This window comes from Eptesicus fuscus, chromosome 7, assembly GCF_027574615.1.
Source record: "Eptesicus fuscus isolate TK198812 chromosome 7, DD_ASM_mEF_20220401, whole genome shotgun sequence".
In the NCBI taxonomy this organism is placed as follows: Eukaryota; Metazoa; Chordata; class Mammalia; order Chiroptera; family Vespertilionidae; genus Eptesicus; species Eptesicus fuscus.
Window position 1 is genome coordinate 4,470,645 of NC_072479.1, and position 17,465 is coordinate 4,488,109.

The 17,465-nt window shown below is 43.8% G+C and overlaps 1 protein-coding gene across 1 annotated transcript in view; it reads right to left on the reverse strand.

Annotated features, from left to right (window-relative positions):
* IFT88 (intraflagellar transport 88) overlaps window positions 1–17,465 on the reverse strand; it is a 203,627-nt gene that overhangs the window by 82,255 nt on the left and 103,907 nt on the right. Inside the window, exons 18-20 of the mRNA XM_054718696.1 lie at window positions 11,827–11,935; window positions 9,003–9,153; window positions 8,299–8,414 (exon numbers count right to left, since the gene is read on the reverse strand). Of these exons, the coding sequence (XP_054574671.1) occupies window positions 8,299–8,414; window positions 9,003–9,153; window positions 11,827–11,935 (376 nt within the window). The remainder of the gene's footprint in view (window positions 1–8,298; window positions 8,415–9,002; window positions 9,154–11,826; window positions 11,936–17,465) is intronic.

The following is a 17,465-nucleotide window of genomic DNA, read 5'->3' on the forward strand; positions in this document are numbered from 1 at the left end:
TATGTCCTAACATATGGTCTGTCTTTGAAAATGACCCATGTGCACTTGAGACAAATGTATATTCTGTGGCTTTGGGGTGAAATGTTCTGAAGATGTTGATTAATTCCATCTGGTCTAGTGAGTCATTTAGGACTGATGTTTCTTTGCTGATTTTTTGTTTAGAGGATTTGTCCAATGGTGATAGTGGGGTATTAAAGTCTCCTACTATGATTGTATTGCTGTCAGTCTCTCCTTTGATATCTTCCAGGAGATTTTTTTAATGTATTTTGGTGCTCCTGTATTGGGTGCATATATGTTTACCAGAGTTATTTCTTTTTCTTGGATTTCTCCCTTTAGTATTATGAAGTGGCCTTCCTTATCTCTTTTTATGTCCTTCACTTTGAGATGTAATTTGTCAGATATAAGTATTGCTTCCCCAGCTTTTTTTTTTTTTCATTTCCATTCGCCTGGAAAACCTTTCTCCATCCCTTCACTCTTAGTCTGTATGCGTCTTTTTTTCTGAGGTGGGTTTCCTGTAGACAGCAGATATATGGGTTTTGTTTTCTTATCCAATCTGTTACTCTGTGTCTTTTGATTAGGGCATTCAATCCATTTACATTTAAAGTTATTATTGATAGGTACTTATTTGTTGCCATTTTTATTCTATACTCTTGTGTTCCTTCTTTGCTTCCTATTTCTTTTTTTTACAGCAGACCCTTTAGCATTTCTTGCATTGCTGGTTTCGTGGTGATAAACTCGCTTAGTCCTTTTTTGTCTGTGAAGTTCCTGATTTCACCCTCAATTTTGATTGATAGCCTTGCTGGGTACAGTATTCTTGGATTGAGACACTTCCTTTGCATGACTTTGTATATTTCATTCCATTCCCTTCTGGCCTGATGAGTTTCTGTTGAGAAATCAGTTGCTAGTCTGATGGGGGTTCCTTTGTAAGTAACTTTCTGTCTCTCTCTGGCCACTTTTAAGATTCATACTTTGTCCTTGGTGTTTGCCAATTTAATTATAATATGCCTTGGTGTCGGTCTTTTGGGGTTCATTTTGCTTGGGACTCTGTGAGCTTCTTGGATTTGTGTGGGTTTTTTCTTCCCTATATCAGGGAATTTTTCTGTTATTATTTCTTCAAACAGGTTTTCTATTCCTTGCTGTTTCCTTTCTTTCTGATACCCCTATTATTCGGATATTGTTTTGTTTCATGTTGTCCCGAAGTTCCCTTAGGTTCTCCTCATGATTTCTAATTTTTTTTCTAGAAGTTGTTCTATTTGGGTATTTTTTCCATCTTGTCTTCTAGCTCACTTATGTGGTTCTCTGCTTCTTCTAGTCTACTCTTTTGCTTTCTATTGAGTTCTTTACAGCAGCGATGTCTTTTTTCATTTCTTCTTGGTTCTTCTTCATTTCCTCTTGGTTCTTACTCATATTGTCGAATTTGTCTTCCTTTCTTTTCAGCCACGTTATGACCATTTCTCTGAATTCTTTCTCTGATAGTTTGCTGGCCTCTAATTCATTTACTTCCTTTTTTGGTGATGCTTGCTTTTCTTTCCTATGGGGGCTGTATCTTTGTCTCCCCATGGTCTCTCTTCTACGGATATCTGGTTATATAGTTCTCTCCTGCTTGATTTAAAGGTACAAAATACAACACAACCAGGTACAACACACAAGGCACTGAACAGAATTGTATTCACGATATTAATAACCTCCAATAAAGGTGACCACCAGAGAAATACAAATTAGGGGATAGGAGAGGAAGAGGTAGAGTAAAAAGAAAGAACAAAAAAAGGAGTGTGAAAATGAACTTGGGAAAAGAGAAGAAGAAAAAAAGAGAAAGAAAAAAAGTAAGAGAGACAAGAATGATACTACGTGAGAAAAGGGGAACTATATATATATCGGAGTAAAGTCCAATAGAACAACCACTAATCCCAGCAAATGCCAGCAACACGAACCTGGAGTTTAATACAAACTACAACACCAACTAATATCAAATGAGGCAAGGGAAAACAGAAGTAAAAAACAAACAAAAACAAAGCAAACCAAAGAACCAAACAAACAAGCAAAAAGAATAAGCAAAACAATCTCATAAAAAAGCATAAAAATTCAATCTAATTAACATTCAAGCAAACAACAACAAAAGGCCAGAGAGAAAAACAATTTTTTATTTTTTTTTTAGTTAAGGTAGCATAGAGAGAGGTGTGTATGGACTTGGAGCAGGAAGTGAGAAATTAGATATATAAGTAGGGTGAAATTTTAGCAGAGGGTAAACTGAAAGAGTAGGGAAAATCTAAAGCCAGAAAGGGTTAAGATAAACAGGGGACCAAAAGGGGAAAGGTTAGGAAGAGAGTGATGGCATAAAGTTAGCATTGAGGTAGGGTAAAACGATGCTAAAGGAAAGATGCAAATAGAATGTAGGACACTAATCCCAAAATAAAAAAAAGAGAAAATCAAATGACACTTAAAAAAAAAAGTAAAATAATTGTAATAAAATGCTGATTGAAAATAAAAATGTAATAATTAAAAAGGTGAAAATCGAGTGAGGAAAAAGAAAAAAAATTTAGTTTCTTAAGTAAAAGATGCAAAATAATGAAAATAAAAAATAAAACATTAAAATAAAAAAATTAAAATTAAATTAAAATAAAAAATAAGAATAATAAAATGTGCAGTAGTGGCGGTCATTCACTTGCTCTATTGTTCTGTGTGGTACTCCTATTTCCCAGTCCGGCTGTATTGCAATTCCCTTCATTCCACTGCTCCTCAGTGTTATAAGCCAGTCCTGATTTTTAAGCCTGCGGTGTCTTAATTTATCTTATTTATTTTTTATTGCACCAGAGACAATTTGTGTTTCAGCCCCTGGGTGGCAGTGTTTCTGGATTGACTTCTGGGCCTCTCTAGCTTTTTTTTTTTGTCCCTATGGCACTTACTACCGGTTTGTGGAGGTGTGCGCCTCAGAGCTGCCTCTCCGATGGTCACTCCCAGCTCCGCTCCCCAGGTTCCGGAGAAACAACGTCCCCCTGCAGTCTCTCAGGGTTTTTCCACCTGTGTTTTCCTATGTATTGGGCTTAGTAATCAGAGTCGGAAAAAGCCCAAGTGTGTGGACATTGGGTCTGCATGCAAGACTAAGCAGCCTGCACTCCTTTGAAAATTCTTAGTCTGACCCTCCTCATCAGATCAAAATGGGTTGCTTTTTAGAGATCCCTTCGGTTAGCAGCTCAGAGGACCCCCTTCCACATTCACGGATCACGGCAGCTCCAACAGCCACGGATTTTTCTAGACACAGACTTCCCCGGTCCTGCAGTTCCCGCCGCTTGTGCGTTTCCCTCTCCCGCCGCCAGGATGAGAAACCTCACCTTATCCCAGGCGAAATCTGACCTTTCCTTGGTACAGTGAAGAGTTCCTTTGAATCCGCGTGTTTGCGCCGTTTGGGGACAGGTACTCTGGTGTTCACAGCTGTTCAGTGTTTGCCGTTGTTGCGGAGAGTCAGGCTTCTAATAAAATCCTCCTTCCCTTGCAAGATGGCGAGGTTTCCCCCTCTGAGCCCGCAGCTCCGGGAGGGGACCCAGCCGCTGTGGGTGCTGCATGGTCAGGGGAACCCTGCCTAGCACTCCCCCACCTTCTCCTGGAGTTTAGCAGACTCTTAGCTTGCCAACACACACTCCTCGTGCGAACCTCAGCTGTTCTTACTCTCTGCCCCAGGACCAGGCTCAGAACACGTCTCTATTCAGCCGCCATTTTCCGAAACAGATGTATTTATGCACACAAAGGTGTATGCGCACCTTTTCACACACAAATGTCCATATGATGCCTGCGCCAGGCTTCCAGCACATGCCCACAGCGGCCGCACACCCGGGGCCCGGCATAAACAGGCTGCCCCGGAACACGCCGGAGCCCCGCTGGCCTCCCCAGCAAAGTTTTTTAAAGGGAAAAAAATCCTATAGAACTGAATTCTGAAATAACATTATGATTTAAATACTATGACAAAATAAATAATTCCTTGTAACATTAATTCATTGCACAAAGCTGCCAGACACTTCCATACGCATAACCATTGCAGAGTGCAAATGAACACAATTCAACATCACACACTTAGCTGAAGTGGCTGTGCCTCCACTTAAGAAACACTCAAATTTCTGTCACAAAAGGTTGGGCTGTTTTAACTTTTACCAGGAAACCAACTTCACAATCCATTTACTCTCTTTCTGGCCATTCCTATTAAAAAAAAAAAAAAAGAAAGAAAGAAGAAGAAGGAGAAGGAGGAGGAGGAGAAGAAGGAGAAGGAGAAGGAGAAGAAGGAGGAGGAGGAGGAGGAGGAGGAGGAGGAAGAAGAAGGAGGAAGAAGAAGGAGGAGGAGGAAGAAGAAGGAGGAGGAGGAGAGAAAGAAGAAGAAAGAAAAGAAAGTAAAAGAAAGAAAAGAAACATCCTTCTGCTGTCAGAGCCTCAAACAGTCAGCATCGCCTCTGCTTGAAGAAATCCATTCCTCTCAATTTTTCGGGCAGGTATTCCTGGTCCACAGGCTCGCTGTACATGGGGTTATATTTGCAGCCCTTGCCATAGCCCAGGTCCTTCATGAGCTGGGTAGACGCATTCCTCAGGTGCAGCGGGACAGGGCTTAAGGTGGGGGTGGTGTGGAGGGGGGAGCAGAAGCGCCTGGTGGTTCCGCAGGCAGGCTTTGACGTTGTTGTAGGGGCTGTACATCTCAGTAGACTTTGGGGCTCTGGCAAAATAGACTACACACTGGGCCAGAAGCACCTCACATTCCGGCATGCCTATGAAGTGACAGCCCTGGTAGGCGGCCACTGCTTGTGGTAACGCGGATGGGTCTGTCAGATCTATGTCTTCACTGGCAAACCTCACCAGCCTCCTTGCCACATACAGCGGGTCCTCTCCTCCTTCGAGCATGCGTGCCAGCCAGTAGAGGGAGTCGATGAGCCCCGCATCGACTTATGAGGAGCAGAGATGCAGTTGTAGGCTCTTCTCCTGCTCGGTCATCTAACATGTGAGCCTTCTGGAGGCCTCCCTTCACATCATTCCCAGTGATCAGAACTCTACTGGGAGAACAGGCTTGCCCACTCTTCTTAAAAACATCTTCCTGGAGCTTAACCTGGCCAGCACTGCCAGCAGCAGTCCATTCAGTCCAATTCGGACTCCCCGCAAAGTTAACCGGCCTCACTACACCGGCTTCAGTGGGAACCTCTCCACCCACAAGGCCCACACCCACCCCAGCCGCTCAGCCTCAGTGCGGGGTGGGGGCGGGGCAGCCAGTACCAGGAGGCGCCTTGGAACGCCAGCGGGTCTGTCTTTATTTTTATTTTATTTTTTTTTAGGGCAAAAGCCTATTTTTAATTAAAACTGAAAAACTATCAGGGACAGGAATGACAGAGGACCCATCCTAGGTGGATGGGATCCTGGGGGGGAACATTGTTGACACAGTTGTCAGAATTAAAATGGGGTCTGTGGATTGAACCTTAATACCGTTTGAATGGAGATTTCCTCACGTGGTAGGAGTGTCTGCTTTTGGGAAACACACAGGGGAGTATCCAGGCATCCTGTCATGTGTAGAGCATGCTCTCAAACAGCTCAGAAAAAGACTGGGGGAAACGGGCATATATGTGTATAAATGCACACACTCACACACAGTCTAACCTTGCTATTTCCGACTCCACCTTTGTGCACCTGCCTACTTGCTGAGATCCGGAACTCCAGAACCAAGGCTTGCAGAGCTTCCTCGGCCTTTGGGCCACAGCCAGGGTGCAGGAACCCTGCAGACAGACCCACCCGCGGGCACAGTCCCAGCTGAGGTCAACAGGTGCCACTGTTTTCTAGTTTTCGCTCCAGTATGTGAACTGGGGTCTGTTTCGCGGCGGGTTCCACTGGGGCTTTCATTTCTGTGCTTCCTGGTGGCACCTGGCTGGGTGGGATGGCCAAGCTGGCGCTCCAGTGGCTGCTGGTTCCCTGAGCCCGAGAAGACTGTGCGGTAAAATACGGAGAAAAGATCGCGTCGTAAGCAAGTTCAGGCTGCCCCGTTTCAACCTTAAGGAATCAACAGCACCATCACATACGGTGTCCTTTCCACGGAAACACAGAGCGCGTTGCCCCGAGCACGCACGGCCGGCTCACCAGGGCCCACAGACCAGCAGCGATGGCCACTTGCGGGTGACGTTGTGACGCTGAGGCGATGCAGGGGGTGAATCCGGCTGCCACGGCCACATCCTGGCCCACGTTCGGGTCTACGCCCCACAGTGAAGCCTGCAGTTGGGCACCAACAGATGGCTCGGGGAACCGACATAGCCATGTTGGTACTGCAGCAGTTTCTCTATGCACGTTTAAACCATCCGCGTTCACGCTGGACGGCCACGCTCCCCTGGTGGTGCCGGCGGACCTGGGGCCTACCTGGCACCCCAGCCTCGCTGACCCTGCGGGCCACTGCCCTAACAGCTCTGTACCGCTGCGGCCCTCCGCGCAGCCCACTGGCGCTGTCCAGCGCGGTCCATCCATCTGCATGGCCCCTGAGGCTACCCAGCCACACGCGCTCGGCCCTCCCACCCGGACTCTGCTTTCCCGCACCTGGCGGTGGGCCCAGTGAGCCTGCGCGGAGCTGCGCCTTAGTGACTGCACTTCGAGAAGCTGCCCTTTATTTTTAAAAGACTGCACTGTACATGCCTGGTCCCCAGCACAGCCCCGGCCTGGGCTAGAGGCCACCGGTGGTTTGAAGGTCGGCCACGCCCCCGATCCAGGCGGGGTCCCCTCATGGTGACCGGTCGTCCAACTGGTCATGATGGCCCTAGGCTATAATTAGTATAGACCAGTGAACTGGTGCATGCATGACGGGGGTTCCCTCAGCCCAGCCTGCACCCTCTCCAATTGGGGACCCCTTGGGAGATGTCTGACCGCTGGTTTAGGCCTGATCCCACAGGAATTGCGCCTAAACCGGCGGACAGATATCCCTCTCACAATCTGGGACTGCTGGCTCCTAACTGCTCACCTGCCTGCCTGCCTGATCTCCCCTAACTGCCTCTGCCTGCCTGCCTGATTTCCCCTAACCTATCTGCCTGCCTGCCCGATTGCCCCTAACTGCCCTCCCCTGCTGGCCTGATCTTGCCCCCAACAGCCCTCCCCTACAGGCCTGATCGCCCCTAACGTCCTCTGCCTTGGCCCCACCACCATGGCTCTGTCCGGAAGGAAGTCAGACATCTGGAAGATGGCCGGTTGACCCAGTCTAATTAGCATATTACCCTTTTAGTAGTATAGGTAGATTATATAGGATAGGATTGCTTAAATGGGGGGGGGGGAGGGCCTAGCCTTTTTCATCAGGAAGAGATGCTCTTGACAGACAAAAATACATAATCCCTATATCTGAACTGATATAGCCAGTCATATGCACTATACTGCCAAACCGGTCATTAAAAAATTGAACCGCTTTCTTACACCTTACACCAAACAGCTGTACCCTTTAAAACCCCTCCTCAGCCCCCATCTTAGGTTCTGCCTTTGCAGTTCACCCAGATTAGGTTCTTATTGGTTGGTTTCTATGCCAGTCAGCATCAAAAGCTCCACCTCCTAGGCAGCCATTGGCTCCTTGCACTTCACCCAGATTTGGTTCTGATTGGTCGGTTTCTATGCCAGTCAGTGTCTCTGGACCTATCAACAGGCCTGATCAGAGAGGCGGGGCTGATCAGCAGCCCCAGCGGAGTCCCGAGAGAAAGAGAGGCACGGCTGCTGGCCAGGCCTGGAGCAAAAGAGAGAGGCAAGTGCTGATCAACAGCTGCCATGGAGGCTACAGATGAGACCCTGCTTCTCTCTTCAGACCTCTCTTTGGGCCTGATCCACAGCCCCCTCTGCAGTCAGTGCTGGGTTGGGGCGCCCGCAGTGGCGGCAGTCAGTGCTGGGTCGCCACAGCAACCCAGCACTGACTTCCAGTTGGTCGAGCCTTCGGTCGTTTTGGATGTTACAGACCCTGAGTTTTTATATATTAGGATTATGACTACATTCCATATGCTGTACTTTATATCCTGTGACTATTATGAGATAGTAATTTTTCTGGCTGATAAAGAAACAATACTTGTTTGCTGAGATATGAATAAGAAAAATACACAAAGAAAAGTATTTTAAAGCAGGTATTTTTAAAACTTTCACATAAAAAAGAAATATATCACAATAAACACCAAGTAAAATGGAACATAACACAAGAAAATGGAAATAATGAATGTTCATTAATATTTGTTCATGAACTTAATGTGTCTATCATTCTAATTCTATAAATTAAATAAAATCCTATCAGGAGACATTTAATTAAACATAAACAAAAAAACGGTTACTTACTGTATAAGAGCGGCTCTTTCAAAGTATTGAATGGCTTTTTCACAAAACTGGGTGTCAATATAATAGGCTCCAAGCCACTCAATGACTTCAATGTTAGAAGGGAAATACCTGTATGACTAGAGAAAATACAGAACATAACAATACAACTTCAGTTGCAATGCATAATTTACTTCCTGGACATTTTACCTGTTGAGTGGATTAATGTATCCAGTGTAGAATTTCTTAATAAAAGAAGTATGAGCTGTCATATGCACTTCAAAAGACTTTGAAACTATACAAGATTTAGAAAACAAGACTTGTTTGACACATTTTTGACTATCTGTATCTTTTTTATGTACTGATACATAATCTAAGTCAAATTAAATATGTAATAGAATAAAAAAGACATGAAAATCATGCTTCAAGAGAAAAATGAGTCAGTACTAATTTCATTTTTTATTAAAATTAATAAACAACTAACTTTATATTCCACAAATGCATTAATTTTAAATCATTATTCATTTAAAAACTAATAAACATTTCTACAGTGTAGTGATGGCCAGAGGGAGGGGGCAGGGGCTGGTAGAAGGTGGGGAAAGGGGGGAAACATTGGGGGACATCTGTAATAGTGTCAACAATTTAAAAAACTGTAAGTTAAAAGGCCACTGCATTTAACAAAACAATTCATAAAAGCTAAAAAGTAGAAGGAAAGATTATCCGCCTACCTCATAGTAGTATTGAAATGCTTGCGACTTATCTCCTTCACTATCATATAATTCTCCTAGTTTAGACAGAGCTCTAGAATCAGTTGGAACAACACTGATCAGCTGCATTAACCATTCAATAGCTTGATTGGGATCTTCCATTAATTCATATCTTGGACAATTTCAGTTAAGGATAACACAGTTTTTCTGAATTCACCCTGATCAATAAGCAAACTTAAAAATAACATTACAACAAAAATATTCCCTAGGCTATAGTGATGTGCCATTTAATACTGTTTATTCTGGATTTCCTTAGGGATGAAAATGAAAAATGGAGCAGCGCTGTTCGTGACTCTTGTTCCATATGTACACTTGGCTTTTCCTTTGCCTCATTACCATCCATAGGATCAATTTCCAAAGCATTGTCCAAAGTTTGTCCTTAATAAAATGCCTGAGTGTTGTATTCAACCATCCTACCTCTTGTAACACATTCAGTATATTCAGGGCATAGTTTCATGCATTTTCCTGTGAATTTTCCTAATTAGATCATGAGCCCCAAACAGGGAGTTCTTTTTTGTAGCCTTTGTGGTTAGTGGGTCCTTTGCATACACTCAGATACCTTGTTCACACCTATTCCGATCTTTTTTTTTTTTTTTGAAAAATAAGAGTCTCCTGTTTTTAATGATGAAAACTGTGATACCATAAGGAAAACATAAAAATAAGGAAATATATTCAAACAGCCTTAAACATATCAATTACTTGACTGGGTCCAAACTGATCATGATACTGGTAATTTCAGATAAATTAAATGGACAAAAAAAAAAAAGGCTAAAAGAAATAACTATTAAGTCATTTGCTCTACAACTAAGTTCTTTAATAAAAATATTTTTATCTCTCTACCAAAAATATGCCAGATAGTACTTAAACTTATTAATGGTGCCCTGGCTGGTATTTCTCAGTGATTAGAGCATCGAGCCATGTGCCAAAGAGTTGCAGGTTTGATTCCTGGTCAAGGGAACACACCTGGGTTGAGGGTTCGCTCCCCACCCCTAGTCAGGGTGTGTTCGGGAGGCAACAAGTTGACGTGTCTCTCTTATGTTGATGTTTCTCTTTCTCTCCCCCTTCCTCCCTTCCTTCCACTTTCTCTGAAAAGCAATGGAAAAAATCCTCAAGTGAGGATTAACGAAATTATTAATGGTACACTTCATAATATATTTTTTTCTAAATCTATTTGCATAAAGTTTTTATCAAGATAATAATAACTTAAACCTTCATAAAATTTTAATCCTTCCCAAAGTTTTCAAAGCTTATTATCTATACTAATAAAAGGGTAATATGCTAATTAGACCGGGTCAACTGGACATCTTCTGGACGTCCGACTTCCTTCCGGACAAAGCCACGATGGCAGGGCCGAAGCAGAGGCAATAAGGGGTGACCAGGCCGGCAGGGGAGCAATTAGGGGGCAACCAGGACGGCAGGGGAGCAGTTAGGGTGCGGTCAGGCCGGCAGGGGAGGGCAGTTGGGGGCGATTAGGCAGGCAGGCAGAGGCTGTTAGGGGCGATCAGGCAGGCGAGCAGTTAGGAGCCAGCAGTCCTGGAATTTCATGCACTGGGACTCTAGTTTCTATATATAAAAGCCTAAGCAACTGAATGATCGGACAACCGAACGACCGGACGACTGGTCACTATGATGCACACTGACCACCACGGGCAGACGCTCAATGCAGGAGCTGCCCCTTGGTGGTCAGTGCACTCCCACAGCCAACTTCCCGCGGCTGGTCCACCTCCCACGGTCCCTTCCCGCCCCCCCCACCCCCACCCCCCGCCAACCTCCCGCAATCCCTCCCTCCACCCAGCCAGCCAACCTCCCACGGTCCCTCCCCCTGGCCGGCCGGTCCCAGTTGGCCCTGATCAGCCCTGATTGCTGGCCAGGTGGAGGGACTCCACCTGTGCACGAATTCGTGCACTGGGCCTCTAGTTTTTAAAATTAAAGTGTTTTTCAAATAGTGTCAAAGACATTTAAAACATTAACAGATTTCTGCTCTTCCAACCAAGAGTAGGGGAAAAATCGACTACAGAAAAGCTAAGAGTTGCAGAAGAAACTGACAGGAGAGCAATGTTTTATATTTCAGCAGTTCCTGAGTCCTAAATAAAATATGGCACATACATTCCACAGTCAATGAGTATACTACTGAGTAAACAGAAAGAATAAGTTCAAATTCAATTAGTAGTACTAATCAGTAATAAACAATATTTTCCTTTTAATTAGTAAGTTACTGCTTCAAAAATACCCTATAAAACTCAGAGTTGCCCTAACCGGTTTGGCTCAGTAGATAGTGTCGGCCTACAGACTGAAAGGTCCCAGGTTCGATTCGGGTCAAGGGCATGTACCTTGGTTGAGGGCACATCCCCAGTAGGAGATGTGCAGGAGGCAGCTCATCGATGTTTCTCTCTCATTGATGTTTCTAACTCTCTATCCCTCTCCCTTCCTCTCTGTAAAAAAATCAATAAAATATATTAAAAAAACACACCTCAGAGTTTATACATTCTAAACTAATTTACATTTGATAAATAGCTTATGAGTACTCAACACATTATACTCAATTACTTTAATGATTATTTCTAAAAATTTATAATAGTTTTAACCTTTAAATAATTCCTCTTAAAATGCAAATGATCCTTTAAAACAGGATTCCTCAAATAATATTTTCACCACATATTAATCTATTAGGTTTTAAAATATTACCCTCATCAATTACTTAGTTGGTTAAGCTTACTTAATAATTGGTATGCAATTACCAATTGAATGAATTAATAACGATCCCTAAATTTTTCACGTAAGATACACATTGGCTATCTGGTACAAAACTTGAGCGCTATTTCTCAGGATTGCATGAAGCTTCAGGAAACAGTCCAAAGCCTCGTCAAGACGGTTTAGCTTCTTATAGGTAAGGCCTTAAAAAGAAGGAAAGAAAAAAAGTTATAAGGAATTTTCTCAAAGTAACAAAATGAACATTTAAATACATGTAAATATTCATCCAGAAGAAAAAATAAAGATGAACAGATTATTTTGTTGTTGTTAATCCTCACCCAAGGATATTTTTCCATTGATTTTTAGAGAGAGTAGAAGGGAGGGGAGAGACAGAGAGAGAGAGAGAGAGAAACCTTGATGTGAGAAAGACACATTGATTGGTTGCCACCTGCAAGCGCCCTGACCAGGGCTGGGGATTGAGCCTGCAACCAAAGGTACGTGCCCTGGATCAGAATCAAACCTGGGAGCCTTCAGTCTGCAAGTTGAGGCTCTATCCACTGAGCCAAACCAGCTTGGGTCAATTTTTTTTTTAAATATATTTTTATTGATTTTTTTACAGAGAGGAAGGGAGAGGGCTAGAGAGCTAGAAACATCGATCAGCTGCCTCCTGCACACACCCCACTGGGGACGTGCCCGCAACCAAGGTACATGCCCTTGACCGGAATCGAACCTGGGACCCTTCAGTCCGCAGGCGACGCTCTGTCCACTGAGCCAAACCGGTTTTGGCAATTTTTTTTTTTTTTTAAAGAACAAGTTGGGACCTGGCTGGGTAGCTCAGTTGGTTGGAGCATCATCCCAAGGTTGCGTGTTCAATCCCTGGTTGGGGCACAAACAAGGAGCATAAATAAGTGAAATAACAAATCAATGTTTCTCTCTCCAAAAAATTAATAAAAAAAAATTTTTAAAAAAAGAACAAGTTGGGGGCAGGGATGTTCTATTAATATTTGGCAGACACCAAAAAGTTTTAGTGATGGTAAAGTGTGGTAGAAAAAGGAAGAGGTAAAAAGATTAATAGAATAGCATAAGCAATTTAGAAATAGACTCAGTTACAGAATTTAGTTAATGGGCATTAAAAATTAATGAGGACTTAGGGACTAGTTGAATATGGTTCCAGGACAACTGACTATGCATGAAGAAAAAAATGTAGATTCCCATTTTCAATTTGAATAAATAAGAAATTTATTTTAAAACTAAACAGAAAAAACAAAGCTGTAAACTACAAAACAAAAACACCCACAAAAAACCAACAACAACGGAAAATCTTGGGGAAAAGGACTTTGCAAAGCAATAAATAGGTGAAGCCACATATTTTCTTTCTTTTTAAATATATTTGAATACATTTTTAAAAAATATTTTTATTGATTTCAGGGAGAAAGGGAGGGGAAAAGAGAGATAGAAACATCAATGAGAGAGAATCATTGATCGGCTGCCTCCTATACGCCCCCCACTGGGGATCGAGTCCGAAACCCTGGCATGTGCCCTTGACCGGAATTGAACCCGGGATCCTTCAGTCCGCAGGCCGACGCTCTATTCCCGGAGCCAAACTGGCTAGGGCGCCACATAATTTCAAAAAGCAAAATTTGTATAAAAAAATAGAAAAACTCTATTTGAAAAAGAGATTATCAAGTCAAGCAATGAACTAGGACAAGTATTTGAAGTGTATAAAGAAGATAAATATATACCAAGGCACGCCGCCTCCTGCAATGGAGGCCTTTGCTCTCCACCTGTCAGTAACGTTAGTTTCCCAGATGCCCAAAAGGCAGTACCCTCCCTACCTTCCAGCTTGACTGTAAATGTCTCCTCAGGGAGGCTCTCCTTAACCCACCTAAATTGTAAATCCCCCTGCCTCCTTTCCTCTTGGCCCAGCTAGGGCTTCCTTTTTCAGTGTTCCCTGGGGGAGAGAGCTGCAGATCCCCATTGGACAGGTCAGACAAATGGCCTGTGGCAGGTAGCCCGCAAACAGACTCGTTCATGCCTTGGAGCTCCTGCTTGGCTTCAGCTGCACACTCCTGAATGTGAGGACACAGCAGTATACTCAAACATCAGAGAAAAGGTCATAATGAGAAAGAGGGGATAAAACACACACACATCCCAATATGCAGGGAAAGAAAACTGGAAAGCAAACTTCATAAATAACCCGAGATGAGACATAGTACTGCATTGAACTATGTATGCAACACTGCAAACTCATGACAGGGAGGAATGCACTCATTTCAGGTGACCTCTGACAGGGAAGGGAATGAGGTGGTGAGTTTTCAGGTCTGGTATCATTTTTTAAATTAAAAACAATCTGAAATAAATATTACAAAATGTTAAAATATATGAAATATAGGTAGTAGGTACATGGGCATTTATTTTTTCAGTATAATTTTTTTTATATTTGAAATTGTTCATAATTAAAAAGAAAATGAGATTTCCCCCCATACCTATCAGTTTGGCAAACATTTAATTACTAGAGGCCCAGTGCACAAAATTCGTGCACAGGTAGGATCCCCAGGCCTGGCCTGCAATCAGGGCTGATGTTCCCCGGCTGCTGGGAGCTGGCCTTGCCCCGCCGCCGGCTGCCCTCTGTGTGTGGGGCAACCGGTGGGGCAATCGGGGCCCCGCTCACACCCACCTTGGCCTGGCGCTGCCCATATCTGCCGCCACCCACTCCTGGTTCCGTTTCCCATTGGGTGATTGGAGCCTGCTGGCTATGGGGAGGGACTTAGAGGTTGGCCGGCAGGCACTGATCAGGCGATCGGGGCCTACGGGCTAGGGGCAGCTCCTGCGTTGAGCGTCTGCCCCCTGGTGGTCATTGCATGTCATAGCGACTGGTCATTCCGCCATCTGGTCGATTTGCATATTATGCTTTTATTATATAGGATAATATGTAGTATTAGCAGTACTTTAGAAAGTCAGTCTCATACACCATAGTGGAACGAGAAATTGGAAAAGCCTTATTTTTATTTATTTTTTAATCTTCACCTGAGGATATTTTTTCCATTGATTTTTAGAGAGAGTGGAAGTGAGGGAAAAAGGAAGGGAGGGAGGAAAGAAAAGAGGGAGGGAGAGAGAGAGAGAAACATCAATGTGAAAGAGACACACCGATTGGTTGCCTCTTGCATGTGCCCTGACCAGGGCCAGGTATCGAACCTGCAACCTAGGTTCACGTAATCGAACCTGAGACCCTTCAGTGTGTGGGCCAATGCTTGAACCATCAAGCAACATGGCCAGGGTGGAAAAGTCTTTTTAGAGGGCAATATGGCAACATCTCTGTAAATTTTACAGGTACATAGCTTCTGTCTGAATCATTAATTCCATTAAAAATAACCTATATTCCAAGAGTCTTCTTTTTAACTCTTTGTTATAAGGAAGTCAACTCCTCATGAGTTAGAGCTCCTTAAGCAAAGAGAGAGAGAAAAAGGAAAGATAATTATAAAGTGGAAGAAGCAAAATCAAAAACAATAACAAAACAACAAAAATAGGGCACATCCCCAGGGTTGGAAGGTAGTGGCAGAATAGGTGGATCTTTCTCCCACTTCCTCCCAGAATCTAACAGAATTAAAACTAAATTGGGGAATATTCACCCTGAAATATTAGCTGACGATTGGTTGAAGAGACTTTTGACCAAGGAAGGGCAGAAACCACCTTGTGACTGGGAGGAAGGGAGGGGACACGAGAGGTGCTGGCCTAGCACCCAGGAGCAGCAGGCCAAGGGGGATCAGGATTCCCCTAGAGAGGAGAGAGGCCTGGACCCCAGGCAGGGCTCCCCATCATGGAAAGCAAGAGCTGGGAACAGCCACCCATGTGGCAGCTAGTGGCCAGGGAGCTGAGTGTCTGGAAACAAAGCCACCTTTTAAAAGGGCTGGCACACAGCAGTTTCATTCCCAGACTCACCCTACGCGTTGTTGAGGGGAGGATGATGTGGAAGGAGCAGGGAGGAGTCATGGGGAGGGAGGCCGTGCTGAGTCACCCCCACCCCGTATGGCAGCACCCATTTTTCCTGAGAGGACAAGCCCTTCCCAACAACAGAAGCTTAGGGGAAGGCAAACACCTGCCCCCTGGGATACAGCTCACTCCAAACTAAGGAATCCCACTAGCACCACCTTCTGTAACTCAGTGCTCCCACCCTGTATCTTGACCCCTGCTGAGGAGGCAGCAGACTCGTGGGCAGGGCAGTAGTCTCAGTGACTGTCAATGGCTGGTTTTGGGCGGGGATATTCCCCCCACTTTCCTGGGAACCTGGCTGGCACTTCTCTCACAAGAGAGCTGACAGAAACTCCTGGCTTACAGCGGACCCCACCAGCTGGCCTAAGAGGGACACCACCTGGCTGAGGACAGGGAAATAGTCTAGGAATACACCTACCATATTTTGTGAAGTCTGAACATTTGCAGATCTGCCTTAGGGACCTGTACTGCTAAAAAACTGGAGGCAGCCACAAGCTGTGGATTGCTTGAAGCTTTGAATAGGGTACCAAGAGCCAAGATTGGAAAGCTTCTGACATTGGCTAGCACAAAGGTACCTGCTGAGAGGTCTGAAATCAGCATACAAAATAGCCTCAGACAACCTATGAGCAGGACCCAAAGGGAAATCCTAGTAGGCACTAAAATCTGTTGAGACAAACGTTACGTGGTTGGATTTTTTTGTCTCCCCGCCTGCCCGCCCCCCATTATTTTCCTTTTATTGCTTTAGTATTATTTTTTCCTCATTCTTCTCGTTTCTTTCATATCTCTTATTTGCCTCTTACTCTATATTTTTTTGTTTCTTTAGTTTAATCTTTCTGTCTTCTATTTATCTTTTCATAACATTTTTCTTTCATCTTTTTCTTTTTACCATTTTCTTTTTCCTAATCATTACTCTTATTTTCCCTCTCCTTCGTTCTTTTTCAGAATCTTATACCTTCCTATTTTCTCTTCTAGTATTATTTTAGTTATTACTTTCTTCCTTTTTTATTTATTATTCTTATTCTTTCATTTTTTTTATTGTTTAAAGTATTACAAATAGTAGTACATATGTCTCCTTTTTTTTCCCCATTGACCTTTGCCCAGCCTCCCCTAACTCCTGCCACATGCCCTCACTCTACCTCCCCAGTGTCTTGTGTCCATTGGTTATGCTTATATGCATGCATACAAGTCCTTTGGTTGATTTCTTGCCCCCTCCCCCGTCCACCCCCCCCGCCAACACTCCCCAACCATCCAGCTGTAATTCTTCTTGAACTTGAAGAGACTTTGCCTGTGACCCAATATGTGGTCTATCTTTGAAAATGACCCATGTGCACTTGAGAAGAATGTATATTCTGTGGCTTTGGGGTGAAATGTTCTGAAGATGTCAATTAATTCCATCTGGTCTAGTGATTCATTTAGGATTGATGTTTCTTTGCTGATTTTTTGTTTAGGGGATTTGCCCAATGGTGATAGTGGGGTATTCAAGTCCGCTACTATGACTGTATTGCTGTCAATCTCCCTTGATATCCTCCAGGAGTTTTTTTAAGTATTTGGTGCGCCTGTATTGGGTGTATATATGTTTACCAGAGTTATTTCTTGTTGGATTTCTCCCTTTAGTACTATGAAGTGGGCTTCCTTATCTCTTTTTATGTCCTTCACTTTGAGATCTAATGTCAGATATAAGTATTGCTACCCCCGGCTTTTATTTCATTTCCATTCACCTGAAAAACCTTTTTCCATCCCTTC